The sequence below is a fragment of the Camelus ferus genome, chromosome 6 (genome assembly GCF_009834535.1).
Source record: "Camelus ferus isolate YT-003-E chromosome 6, BCGSAC_Cfer_1.0, whole genome shotgun sequence".
In the NCBI taxonomy this organism is placed as follows: Eukaryota; Metazoa; Chordata; class Mammalia; order Artiodactyla; family Camelidae; genus Camelus; species Camelus ferus.
In genome coordinates this window covers 10,797,582-10,824,606 of record NC_045701.1, presented here as the reverse complement: position 1 = coordinate 10,824,606, position 27,025 = coordinate 10,797,582, and the positions used below count along the sequence as shown (strand labels likewise).

At 31.5% G+C, this 27,025-nt stretch overlaps 1 protein-coding gene across 10 annotated transcripts in view; it reads right to left on the bottom strand.

Annotated features, from left to right (window-relative positions):
- Positions 1-27,025, bottom strand: part of ZNF280D (zinc finger protein 280D) — a 248,542-nt gene that overhangs the window by 58,466 nt on the left and 163,051 nt on the right. For 8 of the 10 annotated variants that reach the window (XR_004320421.1, XM_032481101.1, XM_032481102.1 and 5 more), the window contains 10 exons: positions 25,761-25,907; positions 23,009-23,074; positions 22,769-22,908; positions 15,811-15,928; positions 13,054-13,224; positions 12,803-12,912; positions 6,003-6,226; positions 2,756-2,913; positions 1,881-1,981; positions 743-889 (listed from right to left, as the gene is read on the bottom strand). Coding sequence is in view for 9 of the 10 variants with exons in the window: in XM_032481101.1 (XP_032336992.1) it covers positions 743-889; positions 1,881-1,981; positions 2,756-2,913; positions 6,003-6,226; positions 12,803-12,912; positions 13,054-13,224; positions 15,811-15,928; positions 22,769-22,908; positions 23,009-23,074; positions 25,761-25,907 (1,382 nt within the window). In the remaining variant the exon portion in view is untranslated. Of the gene's footprint in view, positions 1-742; positions 890-1,880; positions 1,982-2,755; positions 2,914-6,002; positions 6,227-12,802; positions 12,913-13,053; positions 13,225-14,490; positions 14,602-15,810; positions 15,929-22,768; positions 22,909-23,008; positions 23,075-25,760; positions 25,908-27,025 lie in introns of those variants that run through there. The other 2 variants (XM_014556712.2, XM_032481105.1) reach the window with 2 other exon arrangements.

Genomic DNA, 27,025 nt, shown 5'->3' with positions numbered 1-27,025 from the left:
AACAGGATCAGTATTGCATAAAAGTTTTCAGCCCAAACAAAGGATGATTTAATTGCTTCATGAAAAGAACCAGTAAATGTAACAATAGAATGAGAAAGAAGTGTATAAGCACTAATACTGGGTCCCAAAAATTACACAGCAGAACTGCCAGACGTCATCCACAAATCAAGCTATGATCTAAATATAGTTCTTTGGCAGAGTTCATATATCAAGAAATACATAAGTGTCATTACTGCTTCCTCCATCACTGGCAGCTATGAGACCACTCCTGGTAAATGATGCCAACATGTCTTCATACGATAAGGGGGCTAAAAGAGGAAGTAAAGTTTGAAGAGAAAGAGGAAAACAAGACTATGAGTTCTCAATCTCTTCTTTATCAGTTCAAACTCATCTTTTCCCCTGCTCCTGATAATAACCTTCAAAATCATCCCCATGCCCACTCAGACTGTGAAATATCCAATCCTTCAGCTATTCTTCCACTCATCTTCTCTTTTTCCCTTCAATCAAGCTTTCCTATTTATAGCTATCTTTCAGAATTTTCAAGTATGAGCCATATCATCACTAGAAAGGAAGCAAGAAAAAGAAGTGGAAGTTTAACAAACAATTTGGCATAAACTACAAATCAAACACATCATTTGGAACAACAAGGCTTCCCTTGCAGAACAAACCTAACCATTGTTCTAAGTCATAATCTATCTTTTCTTTAAAACAACATGAACAAATAAGAACTTATAAATCTCACCTGATGCTTCATATAATGATGCATATAGGGTGTTGCAATTTTAATAACTTTGAGGCAAAATGGACATAGCAAGTTCTTAGTGTTTTCATGGGATGTTCTAAAATGAGTTTCTACATCAGAAAATGATGATGACCTATAATTGCAAACCTATCAAAAAAAGAAGATTTAGTTTAACTTGAAAATTTATAATGATATCCAATCACAAAGTAACAATGATAGGTCACTTGTTTAGAAGAATATGATGTACTATTAATTCATATTGATGCCTACATAACCAAGAATCCCACTAATGCAAGTGCCAAAAGATCATCTTTGAGACAGAAGAGTTCAAAGTTTAGGGATACTTCCCAAAATATAACTAGATTCCCTTCTTTTTATCAGATAATTTTATTACTCCCAATCTTGACTTGAAATTTCAAGTTCTGACAGCTCTTGTCCTATAAAGTTCTTTCTGCTATATTAAATGGCATCTTCCTCTAGATTATATATGGCCTCCAGGATATGGCAGTGACTATTTTTATCTTATTTTCCTATTCCTCCAAATTTGGAATAATGCTAGTCCCTAAACATTTGGTAGGGTTCTCTGAAATAAAAGTATTTCATATTTTTCTTGGATGCCTACATTCTTCCATACATAGCAAGGTAAGTCCATGTTTGCCTTTCTGCCAGAGTTCTTCTTTATCTAGTACAGGAGTGGTCAAACAACGTCCTGTGGGTCAGTTTCAACTCTCTGCTGGCCCCATGTACAATGCATGAGTTGTGCCAAGGGACTTTCTACTAATAAATTATTTATGAGAAATTATAATTTCAGTAAATTAATCTAAATGGTTAGAAAAATAAAAGAATATATATCCTGAAACTTGAAAATTATATGAAATTCAAATTTCAGTTGAAATTTGATTCAAAGTTTTATTGTAACACAGTCACCCATTCATTTACTTACTGTCTATGGCTGTCTTCGTGCTACAATGGCAAAATTAGTTAGTTGCAACAGAGACCTATGACCCTAAAAGCCTGAATATTTACTATCTTGTCCTTTACAGAAAAAAAATTGCTGATGCTTGGCCTAATAGTTTTATATCTTGTAACCAAAACAACAGATAACAAATACTATGTATACAATAAAATATGTGTATACCTGGCAAATATACGGCATTTCACCAGGTTTATGATTGTCCTTCATATGTTGTAAAAGAATATGCTCTGTTTCAAATGATAATTCACATATTTTGCAAATGGCTAAAAGTGGGGGGAAAAAAAGACATTACACCATTTTAATATGTATATATATACACACACACACGTATCGAATGATTATGTTGTACACTTGAAACTAAAAATTATGTCAATTACTTAATTTTTAAAAAAGTATCCTCTCAACGCAAACAAAAAAAAAATATATAAATATTTTATATATCTATATCAATAACAACAATAATAATAACAGTAGTACTGGTAGTGGCAGTGGTGGTGAACAGTTACATAGTGATTAACTGTGTGTCAAGCACAGTTTTAAACACTTTACTTATATTAACTCACTTAATTTCTGTAACAACATTATGAAGTAGTTATTTCTACTATCTCTATTATTCAAATACTAAGGAACTTGCTTGAGATCACATGAGGAACATATATTAAGAAGCAGAGCTGGGATTTGAACCTAAGCTGTCTTGCTCCAAAATCTGTGATTTTAACTACCACTGGATTTACTTTTCTTTTTCAAGTTCAAATGAAGGGCACTGACTTCATATTTGAAAACTATGATCTGAGGCTTCTAATTTAGTCCCCCACATATAATGCACAGGTTATTTACTCTAATAAATTATTTACGAGAGGGACTTTAGTTTTAGTAATTTTTATTTTAAAGCTTATGTAAGTTAAAACCTAACTTTTTCAATTACACTCCCAAATTTCAAAGTCTCTTTCTTATTTTTCTAATGGGCTTGTTCAGCTTTTCAGAGTTTATACTGTTAAAATCAACAATATTCAATTTTTAAACTAACTGTAACTTACTAGAAAATTCATGGGGGGTGTGTGTACTTTCAATGTGACACTGCAGTTGAAATGGTGTGGGAAACTGACGGTAGCAGTGCTGGCAGGTGGTGTGGTTTTCCCAGCTTTCACTGCTCTGCTTCTCAAGTTCCAAATGGTGTTTCATGTGGTTCATAAACCTATAAATGATTGTCAACAGGTGCAAAAATTCAGATTTCAAAACAAAATCTCACAAATAAATACTTGCATCTAAATCTTAAAATTACAGATACATTACTGAAAATAAAGTCTCAAAAAGCCTTAAAGTCCTCTGGAAAAGTGTGCACTTTAAATAAACACTTTCATTAAGTTGCTAAGTAAACATCTTTTTATCTTTGTTTTAAAATAATTCATTAATACCATTAATCTGAAATATCACTAATTTGTTCTCAATCATTTGAGATTATAAAAAATTTTTAAGATAAAACAAGTTTCTTTTCCATACAAGAAATACTACTTATATTTTTAAATAAAATACTGAAAGGAAGAAAACTACCACCAAAAGCAACTACAGAGTCATGAGAGAAATCTTTTAAGGCTGTGAAGATACACAATAGATTCCAGCTGCTTAAAAGACAAATTACTGGTATTTTTACTTGTGTCTTGGTTTCTAAATGCATGTAATAGCAATTTTAATGCCTACAATTACAAGAACCTTTTGTTTTATTTAATGATACTGGTTTACTGTTAGCATAGACTGCTCATTTTAACTTGCAGACTGTGCCCTTTGTAGGCTATGCCCATTTTTCAGTTTTAAATTCTGCTATTTCAGCTTCCCTAAAAGGCTTCTTATAAGCAGGAACTATGACCTTCAATAGCACAGAGTCCAATAAAAATGGAATACCTATTTAAAAGAGCTTACTGAAGCTTTTTGCTGAATTTGAAAGTAAAGTTATTCAATCAAAGTAACAATTTTTAGACTGGGTCAACTATTAACAATTATTCACTTTGAGTTCCTAAAGGAAATAATGTTGAAACTAAGTGATGATGTCATCAATGTGGATAGCAATCATCATAAAGGTTATAGCATTTCTTTCTTTTTTCACACCTCCACAATACTATTCCTTAGTACAGGTTATGGTGCACTTTGAAATATCTTTTAGTCTTCCTTTGGTTTTAACATCTGCTCTACAAACACCTACACTAAATCATAGTCTTGGCTAAACATTTACATGTAGAGAAAATGTCACGAGCCATTAAACTTTCAGCTCACAACTTTCAGCAATTAAAGTGTATCTATATAAAATAATCTCTTAACTAGCAAGTTTTCTCTCAGTTATTATATGAGCCCCCATTAGGAGTTCATACTACTTAAACCAACAGATGGAAATGAGGGGAACAAAAAAAGCAAGCATCTTAAAAGGATATTCACAGAACAAAATAAACCTGTTTCAGGTGACACTCCATATAGGAAAAAAAATACCATACTACAATATGTTGACAGGACAGCGAGTAGAAAGTTAGTTATCACTTTCTTACCATTCTCTACAAACATCAACTTACCCTCCTAGTTCTTACCATCAATGGAAAATATTACTTAACATGTCTAAATCCTTTGGTTATAAAGTATTTGCCATTAAGGTTACATTTACTAAACAATCAGTATCTCAAAAGATGTTCAATTCCTGAATGTTACCAGATGTTCTTTGCTTAAAATTTCTACATTTTGAGATACTCTAGAAATATATAACTAGTATTCTGAAACAATGACAAAAAAAAGAAATTTTTTATTTTCATATGTTTAAAATTAATGTATTAATCTCAGAGGTAAAGTCAAAAAAATACTGCTGAAATAATTTCTAATATCATAGACATAATATTTGAGTATAACAAAGATCTAAGCTGGTTAGCCATATTTCTATGCTTTTTACTATATTTATTAATATGATTTTTCTGGTGTATTTTACTAAAATGGGAAAAATATGGACTAGGGGACAGAGTTCTACTGTAATATTGCTTCAGTGTTATATCACATCCCTTCTGTTAAACTGTTGGGACCATTAGCTATCGATGGTCATTAAAGTTTGAAAAAAGGGAGATAAAAGGAATGTGAAAACTCATGAAATAACATACGTTAGGTAATTTTTAAAACTATAAATATAAAGCACTATTATAAACAAAACAATAGTTTTTGGAGTGTATCACAGTGTATTTCAGTGTTTTTCTACATGCTTCTTCTTGGACTCAAGAACTCACAGGAAAATAAAATAAATGCTGGGGTCTAGAAATAACCTATAGGTGCCTAAGAATGCTATTACAAATAATAAGAGTTATCTCAAGTAACATAAAAAGGCATACATATGTATGTTTGTATACACACACATACACTTCATCTAAAAGAAATACACTGAAATCTGCAACATACTTTGAAATGCATAAAAAAACAAATAGTTTGAAGGGTGAATAGATATATGATAAAGTAAGTACATTTAAATGCTAGTATAATCAACATGGTAAGTATACAAATGTCTACTATAAAATTTTTAAAACTTTGCTGTATGTTGAAAATTTTTAGAATAAAACGATGAAAAAAACCTTACCGAATATAAATGTCAAGCTATACAACCAAAGAAAAGTATCAGTCAATTTGTCTTTTTTACTTTGTTCTTGTTACTAACTCATTTATAGGCTGATAGCTACTAATATGCAATGTAACTCAAAGATTACAAAGTATAGGTCCCTAAAACTTAAAGGATACGTGTGGAAAATTTTCAAAATTTCACTGGAAATTGTATCTTTAATTTTCACAGAGGTTAAAATTTAAAATCAAAGCAGTCATGTTTCCTAGAACTGGTACTTCTCTAAAGATCACTTTTCCTGCAAGGTAAATGTTCTAAAATTATAAATATTAACTGAAAGATTTGAGCATTAAATAAGATTAGTACATAAGAGGTCAAACTGGACAAAACATAACTAAGTGGTTCTTATGAAGAAAAATAAAATTCAAAGGCAGCTAAAAATGAAAATTATCTCATGAAAATTCCTAGATCACTGATAATATCAGGAAAAGGAGCTAATTTTGTTTTATTTGAAATAATTTGTCCTTTCTTAAGTTATTTTAAAGAAATAAAACTAACTGAATCCAGGAGTCAACTTTAAAATACCAGAAAGGACAAAAGCTTTAAAATCGCTTATCTAGAATAGCATTAAAAATGTAAGATAAAGATGTAACATTTATATCTGTAGCATTATAATTGTCAAATAAATATAAAAATAAGTGTTTACATACCTAATATTATTTTTAAGAATTTTCAAGCAACTGAAGCATTTAAAGGTTGTGTAAGTCTTCTGTTCTTCCTGCACATCTCCTTCATGTTTTCCATAATAAAAGTCATTAACCAACATGATCAGTTTTCCTTTTTCTGAATCAATAGTTTTATTTTTATGTGCTGTACTTGAAAATTCTGTTTTAGCCAGTCCCAAAAAGTTATTTATCATGTCTGGACAACAGTACTGAAAGAGAAAAAAACAGAAGCCTTTTTTATTCCTTAAAAAATTAGATAACAAAACATGATTTTTTGTTTACAACTAAGGCCAGACCATGTAAACCTATGCTTGGCGATATATCTGGAAAAATATTCACCAAAAGCTAGTGGTGCCTACACACACTCAAAAAAATTCAAACAATAAACATCTATTAATAAACAAACAAAAAAATTTTTTAAAAAATAAAAGGAAAACTTTAAAATGAGGATGTGGCTATTGATCTAATAGTTTTTCTTCCTTGCAATTTACCTTTTCAGATGTAAATATTTAATAATACTTAAATTAACTAACTAAACATTATTCATATCCATGCCATACAAAGTATAGAAAGGAAATGTAGTTTTACATGCAATAATGTATGTTTAACTATCAAGTGATGTATTAAATTTCATAATATTTGCTTAGAACTGGACACTGAGCACAGCTAACGTTCCATTTCTTAGACTCAAGGTGCTGGAAAATGTATGGGGAAAAAATAAAGAAGCATGAGTTACATCTTGAAATCTAGAATGCTTAATTAAATCTTTGAAGGGGAAATTTAGTTCCTCATGAGAAAAATCAAGATGTCATATAAATTGGTTCCAATCTGAATATTTCATACACAAGCTTTTTTCTTTCAACAAAGTATAACTAATTTATTCTATATAATTTTTAGTTTTAGAAGTTCTCTAGGGCAATTTTACTCAAAGGGCAATCCAAGGAAGACCTGTATTAGAAAAACCAGAAGTGCTTGTCAAAATGCTAATCCCTGGGCCCACTTCAAACCAACAAACCAACAGTGTCTAAAGGTAGGACCCAGAAATCTGTATTTTTTAATAAGCCACCAAGGTAAGTCTTTTACAACATAAACCAACTGACATAAACTCTTCTTAAATGCATTATTTAGTACATTATTAGCAAATAAGAAAGTCTGAAAATCTAAACACAACTCTATTCCATGTCTAAGATAACAACATCTGCTTCCTCTCCTGCCATACTAAAATGCTAGATTAGTGGTGAAACTTTCTGTGTCACATGGGAAGCTGGACTTTCGATGCAAGACAGACCTACAACATTTCCTTCAATTGTACTTAATTTTGAAACCTATAAAGGAAAAAAATGACCTAAAATAGACAAAAATCTAAAATAGATCCAAAAGAGATGAGGAAAAAATACTAAATAAAATGGACTGACAAAAAGTGACATCATCTGTGCTTAGAAGTTAAGGTTTCATCCATAAGCTAAATTAGGATAAATATCTTGGTTCTCTAATACAATATGATCCTCTGTAGTCAACCACTCTGAACAACTACAGTTGAAATGAAATCACAATAAAAAGAGGGAACTGAGAAAGATTTTGCTATCTATGCTTCTAGATTCTTCTTAAGACATAATATTAAGAGCTCAAACTCAGGAAAGTCAAACTGTCATAAATATACTCATAAATGTTTAATAGATGATCAAATGTTTGTTCTTCCATTTTTCTTTTTTTTACAGAAAAGGTAAGATCAGATTTTTAACGTAAACATATAAATCTCATTCACAGTATCTTTTAAACAATGTTTCCGATCCCTATAAAATAGCTGAATGATAAACCACTGACAAACAAGAATGAGCAAAGTGCATTGAACTAGGTTGGAGGATTTAGTAATTGAGAGGAAAGCAAAGTATCCTATAGAAAATATCCAAGAGGCAAGCAAGTTAAGAAATGAGAACCAGGCTTAGATTTAACGTTTTATAGGAAGACAAAGCAAACTATGAATGGCATAGCTGAATTATGGCCCAAGACCAACTGGTCAATCTTCTACTCAGCCCTCGTACCCTTTGGTGCTAGCGCTTCACTGTAACCTCCAGCTCATCCCTTATTTCCTTGGATTAGCCTTTATGTAAATACTTAACACTTTCATGCCACTTACTGTAATTTGACAAATAGCAGATACCATCTAAACGTCCTTTTCATCTTTACTCCTCCCAATATGGTAGTACCTAAAACTTTAGGTAGGATTTTCAGCACAAAGAAGGTGGATGCCATTTTTAAACAGTAAAATAGAACTTCCTATATGATCCTCCTACGTAAGTCAGCATTTTCTCATTCTCTTCCTGAGATTTATCCAAAAGCCACAATAAGCAAATATGAAAATTTTTATTTTCATTGAAATTAAGAATCAGAGAAAATCCATAGACTCCACAACATATGAAAGCACTACCCAAGGAGCCAAGATCAGGCAGAAGACATGCAGTTGGAAGTAGGTCAGAGAAGTCCAAAGAATCCAATGTTAACAGATCTTAGAAAATATCTGCAAAAGTATACATTCTCAAGATGAAATACATACCCTGAAGTGCAAATCTATATCCTTTATTTGCAAAACCAGGTACAGGAGCTGGGGCAAGAAAGATGGCTGAAGTTCTGCAAATCTCATTCGTTCAGTACAGAGAAGTAGAAAAGGCAACACTACATATAAAATCAGACACACAAGTCATACTTGCAGGAAGCTTTCTACCCAGCAAGGAGTTGCATAAATCACCAATTAGGCTGTGTGATTATCCTTGCAACCCATGCTTCCCAAAAGGAGTCTTGTACAAAATAGCTAGCCCAAGAAAATCTAACTTGTTTAATATGATAGAAACTTACATCTAAATAAAAATACTTCAAGACGAAAGGAGGAAAATGTAAAATTCTCACAAAAACACCTTGGAGTAGATGCAGAGGGAAATACTGGCCAACATTTTTGCCACAAATTTAAAAAACTTAATGAAGTAACTATGTCTATTTGGAAGACCACAAAGCAAGAAGAGATGTCAAGACAAAAAGAAGACAAAAAGAGTGGCAAAATCAAGAGGAACAGAAGAGGGGAAAAAAAAAATCAGAGATAAACACAAGTTAGAAAAGAATACAGTGGTGAACAGATGTTGGAAAATAAAATAAAGGATACCAGTAATGAGAAAAGTGAACTAAACTGAAAGAAAGGAAGAAAAAAGAAGAAAAGAAATTAGTAAGATTAGGAAGAAAATGACAGATGTGCCAGACAAAAAAACAGTGAACAAATGCATCCTGAACAACAACCCCCCTCAAAAAAAAAAAAAAATTGTATGGAATAAATATTTAAACATACAAATGAAGAAAAGCTGCACTGAAATAAAGGAAGACACAAATACACAAGCTGAAAGAACATACTGTAAGTTAAGAAAAGATTAATCCAAAATTCCCAACACCAAGTCATTATAAACTATCAGCCTTCCAAAATAAAGATTCCTGTGGTCAGCCAGGCATAATGATCAAATCACTTACAAAGGGCAAAATAATTCAGGCTTATCCCAAATTCTCAACAACACTCTATATTGTAAAACAAAAGTACCATCAACAAGATCTTCACAATGGGATCCAACTTTATATCCAGCCAAACTATCTTTCAAAAACGGGCTATAGTCAAACTGTTTTGAATATGAAATAATTCAAAGAATATTGTTCCCAGGCCCTTCTTGAGGAAATTACTAGAGGATGAACTTCAGTCAAACAAGAGATAATCAAAGAAATCATGACAAAAAGACTGGTGGTGAATACTGAATATATTTACTGTGGAAAAGGATTAAAACAAGTATAGAAATGAGGTTAAGAAAATCAAATGAAAATGTTACATGCCCTGACAATAGAAAAATGACACAACCAACAAATTGAAACTGAGAGAGGGTAAAAGAATAATAAATACGAGGTCGAGAAAGTTCATAGATTGCTTCACATATGTTAGCAGCGTATCAATCAATGAATATAATTTAGAGTTACCAAATAAAGAAGTATAGATGTAAGTATTTTTAATAGTACAAAGGTAAACATTCAGATAATATTGACTAAAATCAGTAGGAGAGGAAAAGGTAGAGATGAGGTTAAGAACAGGAAATTTAATGCTACTTTAATCAATTTAAATAGATGAGAATGGCCAAAGAAATAAAAGACTACTAGAATTACAGCATTAAAATTAGAAGGATAAGGATAAACAGGGGAACAAAGTAAAGCTTCTCGAAAAACCCAAATTACATACATATAAAGCAACTACATAGTGAAAAACATAAAGAGATAAAGAAAAGAAAGGATAACAAAACAATTGTGACAGAACAAGGAGCAAATAAATCTATCATATCAATGCATATAAATAAATTTAACTCAACTACTGAAACAAAAAACATCTTTATACAGGATCACAAAGGATCACAACTCTGCTTAAAGCAAGAGACATGCTTAAAACCAAGTGACACAGATGATTGAAAATAAAAGGAAAACAAAAAATATACTAGGCAAATAGAAACTATAAGAAAACAAAGGTTGTAGCCTAAAGGGCATTAAACTTTAAGAAAAAGAGAACATTTTATAAAAATGCTAAAGGATGCATTCACAATACAGTTTCTCAATCCATGACAGATCAAGTAGGAAAGAAAGTGAAAAATATAGGGAAAAAAGTGATATAGAAATCTAAATTATATAATCCATAAGCTAGATTTATCAAATTTCATGCCCTGAAAAAGAAATAATGTACCTATCTTCAAGTTTCCACGTAACATTAAATAGGCCATGAACTTGTCAAAAGGAAAAAAAATAAGTATTTGGGAGAACTTGAGCTTTACACCATTAAAGGTTTGAATGCCACTTACACAAATTAACTGACTGTAAAACAAAGAGAAAAATGAATTTCCTAAGGATTAAATGAAATAATATATTTAAAGCATAGTAGTCTGTCACATGGTCTCAGATAAGTAAATTGTTCTTATTATTGTAGCATATTTGAATTACGTTTTAGATATTTTTGATATTCTTCATTGAAGGAAAACATTACTTCTATGGTATAGTCATCCTATAATAAAAGCAAAAAAATTTTATAAATAATCTAAAAATCACATTTTTTTCAAAATGGAAATAATTATTGTAATACTAAAACTTTAACTGATATAAAAAATGCCTATGCCAGAACATAAAAAATTTCCATAATTTTATATGTCCCTTTCTAGAGTTGGTGACTATTCTGTAAGATTACATTATGATACATGTACATATAATACATTGTTCATAATATATTCAACTATAATATATCTTAAAGCTATCTTCCCATATAATCATTATAGAGATTCCATCCTTTTAAAAAATGCTGCATAGTGTCCTATTATATGTATATTACAAGAAGTTTTGGTTGTTTCTAATATGAACAATCAAACAATGCTATAATATGTTTTGGAATTAAAGCTACAATTTGGAATGTGGTTGCCAGTCTCACCACATACAGAAGTATATATAACATGCTAGAGCCTGTATATAAAATAGAGAGGAAACAATATTTGTGTTCACCTGTATATGCAGAAAGAAAATCAGGGAGGAGAGAAAACAAAGTAATAAAAATTATCTTCTTTGAGAGTCATACTGGGAACTGGGTAAATAAGAGACAGAAGTAAGAGTTTTTATTTGTATGTTTTTGTAAACTTTTAAATTTTGAATCATATGATTACATTACCTAACGAAATAAAGATAACTAAAGATTCTAGCCCTTTCTTTTTCCTCTTTATTCCAAAATGCAAAACATAAAGAACATCAGGTATCTCATCAAAATATTACATACACAGGAAAACTGAAAGCACTTGTACAGGTTAATTCTCACGTAAGAACAAAGCACAGTGTGCAATTATCAGGGACTACCCACTGCGAGCTGGAAGTAGTGACAGACTAAATACAGTTTTGTATGTAAATAAAAAGATTGTATTCATTCCATCTTTTCCTTCCTTCTTTTCTTCATATACTCTACATTACCTTTTTTCTTGTTTCATCCCCCTCTTCCTTCCATTTATAAGGGGCAGAGAAGAGGAATACAGGCTAACTTTACACAGACATAGAAGTATACTGTAATATCTACTTAAATATTTTAAGTGTTACCTAAACCTCTAATTTCATTTGTACACTGAAAATTTTTTTTAAATCTAATTTCAGGAGCTTCCTGTACCAACAAAAAGCTCAAAGTAATTTATAACAATTACACAAACTATATTCTGGACTGAGTAAAAACAATTATTACATATGAAACACTCCACCATTTGGAGTTTATATCTGAGTGTTGAAAACTACAAGTGTAACTAAGATTTTCATTGTGCAATGTGACGTGCACATGTTAGCATGAACAACGACAACTAAAGGAACTGTTAACTTATATAAAATATTAAACATAATGCCTATTTTTTAAAGAAGTTTCAAGTATGTGTAAGACAGTAAATGGTATATTCTGATTAATGCATTATTTTCATCTAAAATTAGAGTACAATAAGCATACATTATAATGTACATAAACTTAATTTTAAAAACTTGATAATTTGGAAGGAACTTTAAATTTTCACATGATGATAATCAATATGAATATAAATTTTTACCTAAGTTATATGTAAATACCAATATAATAAATCTTATATATGTTATATATTATATTATACCTTATATATATTATATATCTGAACAAACCATTATTTACTGTAACTCAATCAATATTTTTAGGAATCTGAAAACTTTTTTAAAATTAAATTTTTAAAAAGTTTTACCTTCATGTGATTTTTCAAAGGATCCAAAAGATTGAAATGAATATTGCACTTTGGACAAGCTCTTGGAAAAGGTGTTCCATTTTTAGATTGATTTGATGAGGTATTTGTACCTAAAATAAATTAAAAATATATATGATTCAAAATTCATCACTTTTCAACCTTCAATAACCACTATTAATAGTTTGCACTACAATTTCTGTAATTTATGTATAAATATAATTTCTTTTTTATATGCTACATTTCATATTTACCTTTTGATGGCACAGCCTGGGGAGATGTCACAGAAAGAGATTTGACTGAAGGAAATATAGCTGATGAATCTGTTCCAGAAACACCTTCACTGGGCTTAGACTTTTTTGGATTAACACTGTTTACTTCAGAAGTAGAAGGACGTTTTGATAAAAATGAACTTTCATTCATACCTACAATGATTTAAATAGCGGGAAAAATACTTTTAAAGATTTTATAATATTGCTTACTACTAAGTAAAAATACTCCAGAACTAAAGGTAAGATAACTGAATTACCATATCATACAAATGACAATAATGATTAAATGACATAATCAAAAGTTAGGGGATACAAACTATACAAACATCTATTATGTACTATATACATTCAAATAAATCATAAAATACTTTTCTATGCAAGAAAATACTAAATATGGCTTCAAAAAGGAAATAGACAGCTATTATGAAAGAAGGCAGATCAAAATACACCAAGCCAAAAAAAAGAAAAAAGAAAAAAATTGAATCAAACTAAGTTCCCTTAAATGAATTAACTTCAGATGCTTAAGTGAATTAGAGTTAGTTAAAAAAAAAAAATCCAAAAATTTAGAGAGACCCTTTAGAAGCTTTCTAGTCAACAAATTTAAATGTGTAAGGAAAAGATAGCTCTTTAACTACCTATCAAAGAAGTGGTCTGCTCATGGCTTTAGGTTATAGTATCCATTTATTTCTACATACAAAGTAGAAACAACTAACATTGAATGACAATACCCCATTTATTCATATAAAAGGGCTCATAATGGAAGTAGTACAATGGTTTACAAATCATCTTCCCCAGAGCCTAATGGGTTCCTCTTAAGGAATACACTGGGTGCCTCTGACAGAGAAACTCTTTTATATTTATTAGACTTTTGCATAAAATTTTGTTTTTACAGAGATTTCATTCCTAAAAATAGTTTTTAGTTTGAAAACTATCACCTTAAAGCTAAGAGCATTAGCAAGAGAAATGGGGATATTTAGGCTATAACCAGGCCAGGCAAAAGTCCTTTTTTGAAAATAAGACACAACTATACTTGGTAATAAGGATTTTAAAACTGCACATCATATTTTAATGCTCCCAACTGTACACTAGAAGTAGAAGTGGTAAATATATTAGAAATATTCCAGGCTTTTAAATCAGACAGGCTAAGTTCAAATCCAGGATCTGTCACTGACTAGCTATGTATTCTTAGCTTATTTAAGTAATTCTCTGAGCCTCAATTTTCTCTTTTGTAAAATAAGAGTTATAATACTTTATATTACTGAGTTGTTTTTATGATCCAATAAGATAGTGTATTTAAAGCACCCAATACAATATTTGGCACACAGAAAGCATTCAGTAATAAATGACAGCTATTATCATTACTAACAAAATATTTTATATCTTAACTTACTTTAGATGGAAAAAAATTAATAGATTCACCTGTCAGCTCTTTAATAAGGGGAAATATGCCAGAAAAATTAGAGTATTACAGAAGTTGGCTCCTCTGTTTCATCCTCTGAGATAATATAAAAATGATTTTTTCCCCATCTTCAAAGCACAGGATTACTGATGGCTTACACTATGGGTAGCTGGAAAAGATTTTGTGTGATCTCAGTAGCATTCTTAGGAGATGCTTAGGTTACTTGAAAAGCCAATGAGTGTAGGCATTTTGGATTAAGATTCTGATCATATAGTGTAACAGGCTAGATGGTGCTAAAAGAATTTTACTATAAGAATTTTTTAACATAAGAAATAAAAGCACTCTGCATTTAAGAATTTTAAATTCTGACCCTTTAACTTATTTACCTCTATTGTCTTTGGCTTGTGTTGTTTCCTATACTCAACAGTTTTCTCTCCCAGTAAAAACCCTATTCTCATTCAAGAGCAAACTACTCAAACCCAGTTCTCTCCAAATAACCATGGTCACTTGACAGTGATCAGTTAACCATACTACTGAACATACGGCACCTATTATCATTCATAGCAAATGTTTGTTGTCAAGTGTTTTAAAGCTTATGATCATTTCACATTTTATGTATCTTATTTGGGCCTCAGAAAGCCCTAACTAAAATAGAGCAAGGATTAAAATTGTATCTACAAATGACTGATTCCAGGTCTGGAGAATGAATGTATTAAATAAGAAAAACAAAATCTCCATTTTAATAATATGAGAAAACTGAAGTGTAAAGACTTGCTAAAGACTGCAAAAAGCTTAAGAATAGCAGTTCACATCTACAGGCTAAAATCTCGCTCTGCAGTAAAAAACTTAGAGAACAGGAGTCACTGTTCAAGAAACTTCTTGGGAGTAAGGATACTATATAACAATACTCTGTGATCAGATTTCATACCAAAATCATTTATTGAATAGGAACACACTAACCTAATTAAGAAACCAACTATAATAATACACTTTTCTGCACTAGTGGCCACAGAACCTAATTAATACTTCTTGTAACAGAGTATTTAGGGTATCAGAGGGCTTCTCTAACATACAGAAATTATTTTGAGATTTTTCAGCCCGTATTTAATGCCAAGTGAGAACAAGTTCAAAGTTGGTTAACCTACTTAACAGGAAGAAATAAAATACTTTATTATTAAATAAGATTTTATTTAAAATCACCAAGAAAGTCATTCAAGAACTATCAGCACCATTCTACCTTACAGTATGTGATAACTTCACATGAAGGCATGGACTTCAATTCCGTATGTATATTCATTACATTTCTTTTCCTAATTTTTTGAAAAAGTGCTAAAACCAACCTGCTATAGAAAGTGTTGGTCCCCCTTGGTAATGTGGTAATCCTGTATCCTGGGTCAAGTCAAACAGTAACTCTGAAGAATTACTAGATACAACTCGTGATGAGTTCATTATGTAACCCTGTTAAAATATTTCAAAGGAAGAATATTACATGTATTCAACATAGTTACAAGTATTTTGTCTCATAAACTTTTGTAAGGGTAAATTTATCTATATGCCAATATTACAAGGATAACCTTCGAAGACTCCATTACTAATACATTATAAAACACAAATGCAATTATTGCACTCTGCCAAAATGATCTACTAAAACTGAAAGCAAGCTATTACTTAGAGCTGGCTTATTCCTGACTAGCCAATTAAAATGGGAGGGAGATGGGTTCTGGTCTGATTTTTATCAAGATGAAAGAAACATAAATCCATTTTAATTCAATAAGATTGGTACACTTTAGAGGGTTATTAAAAATTGAATATTCCTATAAAAGAGCAAATAATAGAGCTTATGAAAATCTTTGGGTAAAAGTAAGGAAAAAATAAGAAAACATATTGATATAAGTACAAATTTAAAAGCTTCTGTACCCTTCTATACTTCTATAAACCTCACAGATAAAATATCAGGGCAAACAAATTGGGAATCAATCTGCAATATGGTGCATCAGGGTTAGGGATGACTATATCACGTGGTATCATTTTTGGAATCATCTTTATTGGCAAAATTCATAAGCCAAGGATCAGGAAAAGAAAGAATGGGTTCCCTACTCTTCTCACCATCCCACAGAAAGCCATGCTGGGACAGGCAGTGTCCCATCTCACAGGGCAAATATGAAAGCTGCCTGTCAGCAGGATGAACAAGTAAGAAAGCCAGGCAAAAACGGTTTTAGAATGGAAGCTGTTTATAGGAATCATCTGAGGCAGCTGCTCTGCTCCTAGAGGCCAGAGGTCTCAAGGAAAGTTTCAGCCCTTCCATCAGGATAAAGGGTGGTCTCAGCTAGCAGGAAGATATCAAGAAGAGAAGAGTGAAAAGTATGAGATGACTCATAATATAGCCAAGTATAAGGTAGTAAAAATTTATATGTTAGCACACATATATTTAGTATAAATAATTATTGAAAGTGTGGTCAATGTAATTTAGGGATACACATGCACACCAAAATGATTATATAGTAAATACACTGATACACACACACACAAAATAGATTCCAGTGCTATTTATGAAAGACCATCGTTGTGGAGAGTAAGCTCTTAGAGTGACTTATGGTTCATTCTATACATCATAATAAATAACAACAAAAGTTTTAAGATTAACAATGCTTAAAAGAGCAAAAGGGAAAAAGTCACTTTAAGAGAAAAATGGGGAAAGGACACAAACTGAGGTTCTTCAAAAGCAAAATATAAATGACCAACACACACATAAAACTTTTTTTCCAACTACTAGTCAAAGAAATACAAATAAAGAGAATGGTGATTTTTAACTATTGGTAATATTTTATAGACAATATTACATAATACAAAATAACTGCCACTCCTCTTTAAATTTATCAAGCTCGTAATAGAAAAAGAATAAGTAACTGTAGGAAAACATGAGGAGACTAAGAAATAACTAACTGCAAGGTGTGATCCTGAATAGGCTCCTGGGGAAATTAAATGACAATAATGGAAAAACTGGTAAAATTTGAATAAGGTTAGCTATAAGATTTTAGCATCAGGGAAAACTGAGTTAGGGGTATATTGTATTATTTTTCCTCTAAGTCTAAAATTAGTTTGAAATAAAATTAAAATTCATGAATAAAAAATAATGATAACTTTTACTATTGGCAATGTAGAGGTTATATTTAGGTATAACTTTTCTGCATGAAAATTCTGCTAGGAGAGATCTCAAAATTTCTTATCACAAGAAAAGAATTCTGTAACTACATACGGTGATCGACTTTAACTAGACTTACTGTGATGATTGTTTCACAATATATACAAATACTGATTCACTAAGTTGTATACCTGAAACTAACATAATGTTGTGTATCAATCATCCCTCAATAAAAAATTTTTTTTAATTTAACAGAAAGATAAGCCTTCCTTACCACACTGTACACAAATTATAGGTTTGTGACTAAATAAATCATTGTTATTTTTTTTAAAAAAGTTGTTATGGAAACAGGTATTGAAGAAACCCAAACCACTCTGAAAATCTGAGGCCTAACAGGCAGATATTTGTGTTTGAACCTTAATATGCAGCATTAAAAAAAAAAAATCAATAAAGCTGTATGACCTAACTGTAAGCAAGCACAATCATGCTTCAAGATAAATACTTTCTTCAAAAAATATTCACTGACATTTTCCAAAACAGTTCTTTAACAGAAGTATAAAGTTAATACTGTTAAACACTTTCCTGGGAAACAACTCTGGTTAATTTAGACACAATTTCAAAGAGCAGGCACACATTATTCAACAATAACTGGTTGAAGTAATTATCTAAAGTGGAATTTTTAATGTCTCCAAAAACAGTTCAGAAAGATAGCAAATTCCATACTAAGGGCAGAGGAGGTGCTAGGACTGGGATCCAGAAGATCCACACATTTATTTAGCTATCAGACTTGGACAAGTAAGTCACTTCTGAACTTCAAGTTATTCACCTCTTAAACTTAAAAAATAGCCATAATTGTGTTTTAAATGTACTTGTACTTCTTGGTACATTGTACGTATTAAATCAAGTAGTTGTCACAACAGTACTAATAAAGCCCTAATGTCATAACACATTTTATAAATAGGTAAACTAAGCTCAGGTGTGGTTACATAAGGTTCCCAACACAGCCCTGCTTATTACTGATGGAGCTGTAATTACAGCCTGGGTCTGCAGGATTACAAAGGCTTAATTAAGCTTTTGTGATATACCCTTAAGCTATATCACAATGACTTTTAAAATGATAATATATTCTTGCTACCTGAAAGAGATCTGAAAGAGATATTGAAGTATAAAGTTATTACATGAAAAAGTAAACACACACATACGCACAAAACATGACATAAAATGAAAAACAACAGTTATAATTTATTAAAAGCAGTGGCTTCCAAAATTCATATTAAATTCCCTTAAAAAGAATTCTCAATTCATGCCAGAATAAATCTATGACATTCTTAACAGTGAACATTAAAATCACTTGGAAAGCTTTTTAAAATATTTTGTTTCCCAGACTCAACTACCCAGTCCAATTGACAAAATTTCTCCTTTTAGAAACTCCCCAAGATTGGGAACAATCAACTGAGGTGCTTAGACTTAAAAAATATGCCCATAAAAGTAAAACATTTTAAGTTAGAAAAAGCTCTAGTTTCTAACTTTTATAACACCAAAGATGCCACCCCTCATTTGTTATTTTTTTCTCCCTAGGTTCAACATTGGAAAGATTTTTATCCATCAAATTTAATTAAATAATAAAGCTGCTTTTTCTGATTTTCTATCCCCCAAATGCCAAACAGCTTACAATAAGCTTGAGAAAACCACCAAGTTCACTTGACTCCAACTAATAACAAATAATCTTTACATTTTGGGTAGCCTGCCATCTTTCGAAACACGAGAAATGACCTGTGGAACCTTAGGATCCAAGATTAAAAGTCAGTGGTCTGGGTAAAATTCTCTCTCATTTTAGAAATGAAGAAAAGGAGGGTCAGAGAGGTTTTGATAATGCTTAAGTTAAGAACAAGGAAGAATCAACATTCAAGTCTCTTGCTTCAATATAAGTTTCTTAAACTACTAGTCTAGGGCTCATATCAATATAAATGATTATTTCAGAGTACTAAAGCCACTGAAAAGATCTGGGGGGTGGTAAAGGGAAGCTGTTTGCCCAAAGACACTTCTATTTTTTATGATACATACATCTTCAAAGTGTAGGTGGGAGTTGAGTTTACTGAACCATAGATTTTCCTTTTCTATGAAAGGTATCTCCTCAAAATATCAATTTTTAGTGCTAACATATATGTAAATTACCTTATAGTACATGATATGAAATAATGAAAAATGGATTATTCATACTAAAAATATTTAGATTATTTAGATTCAATTCTGGTTTTGAACTTGAATATTTGCAAGAAAATTTATAAGTGATTTGGTAGTTGTTTCACTTACTATAAAAAGAACAAACATTTGAAGGAAAATTTAGTATTTCTGTAATTCCAATGCCAAACAGCTTAAGTTATTAGCATGAAAAAAACCATTGAGTTAATTCAATTCCAACTAGTAGCAAAGAATCTTTACATTTTGGGTAACTTTTTTTTAACTCCTTGGATTCAGGACCCCTTAAACATTTAAAAATTACTGAGAACCCAAAAGAGTTTTTATTTAAGTAGGTTATATCTATCGATATTTTCCATATTACAGATTAAAACAGAATTTTCAAAATATTTGTTTATTTTCATTTAAAATAACAATAATAAGCCCATTACAAATTACCATAACATTTTTATAAAAAATGACTAGCCAACACAAAAAATTAGTGAAAATAGTGGCACTGTTATACATTTCTGCAAATCTCTTTAATGTCTAGATTTATCAAAAATTGCTGTACTCTCCTATCTGTTTCTGCTTTCATTCTTTTAGAATGCTGTTTTGGATAAAGAATATAAAGACAATCTGCCTTCAGAAAGATTAACAGTTGAAAAAGAGAGTATTATAATAGCAATTTAGGATAAATGTGGATATATTTGTTTGATACTACACCAAAACTCAATAATATTTTCTTAAAGGTCTGGTGCAATGTGGAATCTGAGTTCTTACTGTGAACTTTCTGAACTTTGTTACATTAAAATCTAATGGTCTGTCTTCCACTATGAATGAATCTTTTATCCAAGCATTTTATAACATCATACATTGGTTATTTATAAAATACTGGTTTCTTTAAATTATTCAGATCTTCCAAATGTTGACAGAGTTCATTATACAGTAACAAAAAATCATATTTATTAATACCATCACAATCAGAAAAGTCTTTATGTATTGGGAAGCTGTCAAGATCATGATGGCAGATACAAGTTGTTCAAAATTCTAATTTTTGCTTTATAGCTCAAATTTCATCATTGGCAAGAAATACTATCAGTTGTTTTTCTTTAAGTGACAGGTACACTTTGTTGAATTTTGAGGAAATGTCTGCCACATAACCAAGACTGAAGAACTCAGTGTGTGTGGCAGACAGATTCTAAAGTAGCCTCCATGATCCCCACTCCCTGGGATTCATGTCCTGTATGATTCCCTCCCTTAGAGTGTGGGCAAGACATGTGACTTGCTTCTAACCAACAAAATAGAGCAAAAGTGACAGGACTTCCTGATTTTTTTTATGTGATTACACTACATAAGGTTGTAATGCCTTAGCAGGATTGCTAAGGATTCTTTCTCCCTTATAGGCTTTCAGGAAGCAAGAAACCATCCATGTTGGGAAGACCCACCTGGCAAGGAACCAGTCAAAAGCCAGTAATATACTGAGACTCTCAATCTGACAGCCCTTAAGGATCTGAATGCTGCCAATAACCATGAGAACTTGGAAGCAGATACTTCCTCAGCTGAGCTTCAGATGAGGCTGCAAGTTCAGAGCGCATACCTTCAATGTAGTCTCCAGAGAGCCTGAAGCAGAGGATTTAGCTAAGCTATGATCTGATTCCAACTCACAAAAACTGAGATAATAACTGTGTGGTTTTAAACTACTAAATTAATAATAATATCGATACCCAGAAATAAACAAACACCATAGCTTGTTAGTCATTCTGTCAAGTAAAAATGGTCCACTTTTAAAAAGTGGGTAGTTTAGCTCATGATTCAATCACTTTTCCTCAAGATAATCATTATAGCTCAGGCACAGAAGTGCTTTATGTACACTACCCATTTCATCACACAAAATCTCTTGAAAGACACATACTCAAGGGTAGAGAGTTAACAAAACTAATGACATTTTAATACTTCATCAAGGGAATTGAGAATGACTGGAATAATTTTTATTGTGAGTGCATGGTGGTGACAACTATCAAAATTACTAGTACAGCTTGCTACCACTGTCTTTATTCATACTAAGGCACCAGCAATTTACCAACCACTGCTTTTGTATCATCGTTGCAAATGTCAACACAGTGAAAAACGTAAATAGTGTCTTTGTGTTGTTATAACAATGGGATCATGGGTTGATCCCAACCCCATGAAGGAGTCTCAGGGAAACCTCAGGGGAACTGGAGACTACACTTTGAACAAGTGTTGTTGCACTAAGGCAATGCTCCCATTTTTAAAAAAAGTATACATTTACACACAACACACATCCATGTATGAATACAAACACATATAAACTATGGGCTGGTCTGGATCAAAATCCCAGATGCATCCATTTCCAGCTATGTGACTTTCAGAGAATGATTTAACCCATGTGAGCCTCAGTTTCCTCAACTATAAAACATAGATAAATAATAGTGCCTACTTCATTTAAAAATTGAGATTAATTTATGTATAGTATTTAGCACAAAGCCTTATACATATTGACAGCTCAATAAATATTAACTATTACTTTTTGTTAAGAGTTTTTGAATTAACTAAACTATGAAGGTATGTTTTCAGAATAAAAAGCTATGGTAGCCTCTCAATAACTTTCCCAATTAAGAACTTGGCCCAGTTTACAATCTGAAATAGTTTGCCCTTATTCATTACTGATTATATTGGTTATATTTTTATTCGTGTTTTGATAGCACAGTTTTCCATATTGTACCTATTTAATTTGAGCATATTACCTGACTTAGGAACAGGCTGGGTAGTTTGTTCTTGCAATTATTATGTGGGTACTGGGTGAGCTATCATAAAGATGGTGACATTTTCTGATACTGATTGATTCTATTGGGTGACTATTCATAGTAGTCCAGAATTTCACTGGGCATTGTTGATATTGATAAATAATATCCAATGTATCCCTAAGCTGACTGTGTAGTTTCAGAAACACTTACAGGTTTAGACAAAGGCTGAACAATAACAGAACTATCTGAAGATCTAGATTCAGGATGAAAGTTTACTGGCGAGGCAGCCACTGGATTTGATGTTGGGTTCGTGTAGTGTTGACTTGTAGGCTTGAATGCAGCAGTAATACCTGTATTTTAAAATTACACAATACATTGAATATTTTTCTATATAATCAATGGTGTCAAAATACTTCACATTAAAACTAAAACAGTAAAATAATACTGTACCTCGGCTGAGTGCACCATTCTTGATTCCCCTTGAATATGAGCTGGGGTTTACTCTATTCAAAATATCTATAAAAAATTACATTTATTTTAAAATTCATTGTTTGAATGAAATACATATTAAGATAAAGAAATCATAAACTGAAAACAATTAAACAGATTTCTGGATGGTGTATACAAGTTAACGCTGATTTAAGAATACAGTTAATTTTAAACATATAAATCTTTATGTACTAAAGAAATATGATTATCCATCTTAACTGTTTCATAGAATAAGAACAATCAATCTTCCTAACTGTAATCAAAATCTAAAGCCCTAAGTAAAAGATTGATCAATGTAAGTACTAAGACAAATCTTCTGCATAGCAAAGAAACAGTCCACATAATCAGCAAAAATTTTCCAAATACATACTCATATACAACTATAATTAAAGTATATATCTTTGAAGGATGAAAGGACTATATATATACTCAGGTTCCTATTACTCAAAACCAAAGCCTTGTCCAACTTCCATATCCTAGTCACACCCCCAAAAGCCCTGAAGCATCATTATGAGGGAACTCATTGGATTATCTGCACCATTACTTGAGTCCTGAAAGGGAAACTATCAGAGACTGTAGACTAAAATGAACCTACAGTTTACCAGACTACCTAATAACTTAAGGGGTTTCAAGTCTACCACTACACCAAAAGTCAATCAGAACCTACAATGACTTTCAGGGTCAGTTTAAGGTTCCTAACTGAATGCACGCATGTGAACTCGGTAATTTACAGGCTGTTAAGTATCAAAGTAAAATTCAGAAAAGTGAGGACTTGGCTAAAATTGTTGGTTAGAAAAAGGTAAAAGCACAAACATGAGATATCATATAAATTTCCTTCTTTTCCCTCATAGTAGAAAAGAACCAGCTCCCATAAAATAATTCTATAAAGTAAAGGGCCACACAAAAGTAGGATTGGTTTCTGATAATAGCAATACAGGGCACTATACCTAATTACAGATATCTTAAAGAAGAAAAATCTGCTCAAATAATTCAACACCATTTTCATTTCAAAATTCAAGATTAAGTATTTACTCAAACCATCAAGGAAGTAATGCTAAAGTATTGTTTGGTAGTTGTGTTCTACAAAACAAAAATTTTTACCTTCCTTTCTAGCAATTATATATAAACATTTAACTCATACTCCATATGTTAAAATATTTTATGGCTTATACACAAATAACAATAAATTTAAATTCTGCATTTTAACAGTATAGAAAATTAATTCTACTAGGGTAAATCTCCTTTTGACAGAATTATTTTAAAACTAATATACATTGTTCTAGCTTCATATATAACTGAAAAATTGTGCTCTACACTGGAAATTGACATAACATTGTAAACTGACTATAACTCAATAAAAAAATTGAAAAAAAATACACTGTTCTAGTTGAATACTGTTAATAGTCATCTACAATAAGTATAAATGCAATCTGAATCTTAATTTTGATGTTTTCAATAAGAGAACTTGAGTAACAACTTCACAGTATGGTGTTACTCCAGTATAAAATAATCACAATGACTAGAAATAGTAATGAAGAGAATATATAGTTATGTTCCATGATCATCAACAAGCATGCCATCATGCCTCATTCAATTTATAATTGAAGTGCCACTCCACTTAGAACCACTATGAGAAATTATCAATCTACCGTGGAAAATGGTATTGAGAATTGGTTAAATTATTATCCCTCTGATAAAACTAAATAGAAGTGCCATTCTAAAAGAGGCAACAGAAGAAAGAACCAGGCTTTCAGAAAATTTAAAAGTAGTCTCTTACACTTTTAAGCACTCAATGCCTTGGTAAGAAAACACTAGTATGCTGGTTACATTCTTCAGTAAATTCTTCTGACTTAAACAGGCAATCAAAACAACATAAATGCAGTGGAAAGAGATCTATTTTCTCTTTCTCCCCTGAAATGTGTACATTATTTCTCTTCACTTCTATACATTTTTGAACGGGCATTTTACCAAGTGTCATTGGTCTTTAACATTATAACAATGTCAAATGCAATTACTCTAACTGAAATTTAATCATTCACAAAGGTACTGAGGTATTCTGCTAGAAAACCAGAAGGATTTAAGTGTTAACTAACTGCTACACCATCCAAATACAGTGGCTGCAGACAGTGTCCTTCTCCTTCATGAATATGAATGAGAGTTGCTGGAAGATGGAGGTGGCCAGAAGCTGCAGTCCCCGTTAGCACAAAGGCCAGAGACTGTGCAATCTTTCACTGCTTATACATCTTGTAGGTATGTAGAGATGACACTGCAATAAGGCGGTTGCTTGGATGTGAGAACCCCTGTCTAAGACTAACCCAGACTTATTTAGTGAATTCTGACATTTTAAGCAAAGTATTCTAAACTCTTCTGTTTCTGAGTTTAAGTGGAAGAAAAAAAAAAAAAGAACAAGCAGATAAATAGGTTACTTGGCTCCACTAAAACTTATGATCCTTAATACGAAAAGACCTCCAATGTCACCAGCTAATCTTAGTCCATTTCTTTTTCTTACATCTGATATTTTAATCTCTTACCTCCTTCCTCAAGTTCGCAGTCAAAACCCTGATTCTGAATTTTGTACTGACCCCCACTCAATCTTTCATTCCCAACTCTTTACAGATAAACAGGGACTTAAATACCTGTAAGACAGCTCACATGTTTGTCCATTGGAAACAGTATCTTACAACACTGGGCTTCACTAAAAGTAAATGCTTACTTGAAATTGCTGGTTTTGAACTTGTTATCTCTCCAACAAAGATTGGTTCATCGTCATCATCATCATCAACCTCTTTCACTTTCTTCTGCCATGGTTCCAACTCTTCCTCTTCGCATTCCATAAAGAGTTCTGCCATTTTTGAATTATCTAATTTTCAAAAGGAAAGAAGCAAACCTTATTTTCAAAAAGAAAAATAAATAAATTTTTGTAATACATAGTATGACATTTAAGATATACTTTAATAATCCTAATAGCAGTTTCTGAATTGATATTCATAATTGGTACATGGTAGCAACAGAGAGAAACCCAGAGCTCATTCTCTAAGATATAACCTACTAAAATTCAGATAAAGAGATGAAAGAGAGACAGACAGACAGACAGATATATAATGCTTGACAGTACTTTTTTTTTTCCCCAGTGGACAGAAAATTTGGGATCAAAGTGAGTTTAAGTCACATGCCTGAAATATGATTACTTCTACAAAAAAACCTACATCTAGTCATTATCTGAAAAAAATGTATTAATAAAAGGGAGATAAACTAAGAATAAGAGGTAACACATAGGAGATATACTAGAAAAACTGAACCAAACTCAGGAATGCCAATACAGAGCAAAGCAGGGATGAGGTGCTAGACTAAGATAGAAGAACAAAGTGAGGCTTTTTCCATTCAGGGAAAATTAAGACATTTCTCGCCTGAGGAACAGGCCAAAGAACATACAGTAAATATCATCATCCTAGAAGTTCTGACCAAGCACAGAGCTCCTCGGAAGCATTTTAGTGCCTCAGTCTTCAATACAAATAGACAACTAATAAACATCAAAAATTTTAGAAAAACCTCCTGTCCTTCAGACCAAAATCAACAAAACAAAGAATCCTAAGGAAAAGAGAGATTGCAAAAAAGCAAGGCAAATACTAGAGGAAAAAATATAATTAGCATTTTAGAGATATGAGACAAAAAGCAATGTTACAAAAAGTAATGCTCAGAAAACAAAAAATAGAATTAAAATATGATAGCCAAAATTTTTTATTTCAGTTACAAAAAAATCAGAATTTAATAAATAAAGAATAAATATATATATACACGCACACACTCACACACACAAACACACATATGTATACATAAACTAAATAGAGAAGATGACACTAGGTTGTTAGAAAATCAATTTCAAAGGTATAACACTTACCTAATAAAATTTGAAAAAAGATGATTGAGAAAAAGCAGGAGGGTAGTTTAGCAAAAAAATAATGCACGAAAATTTTCTAG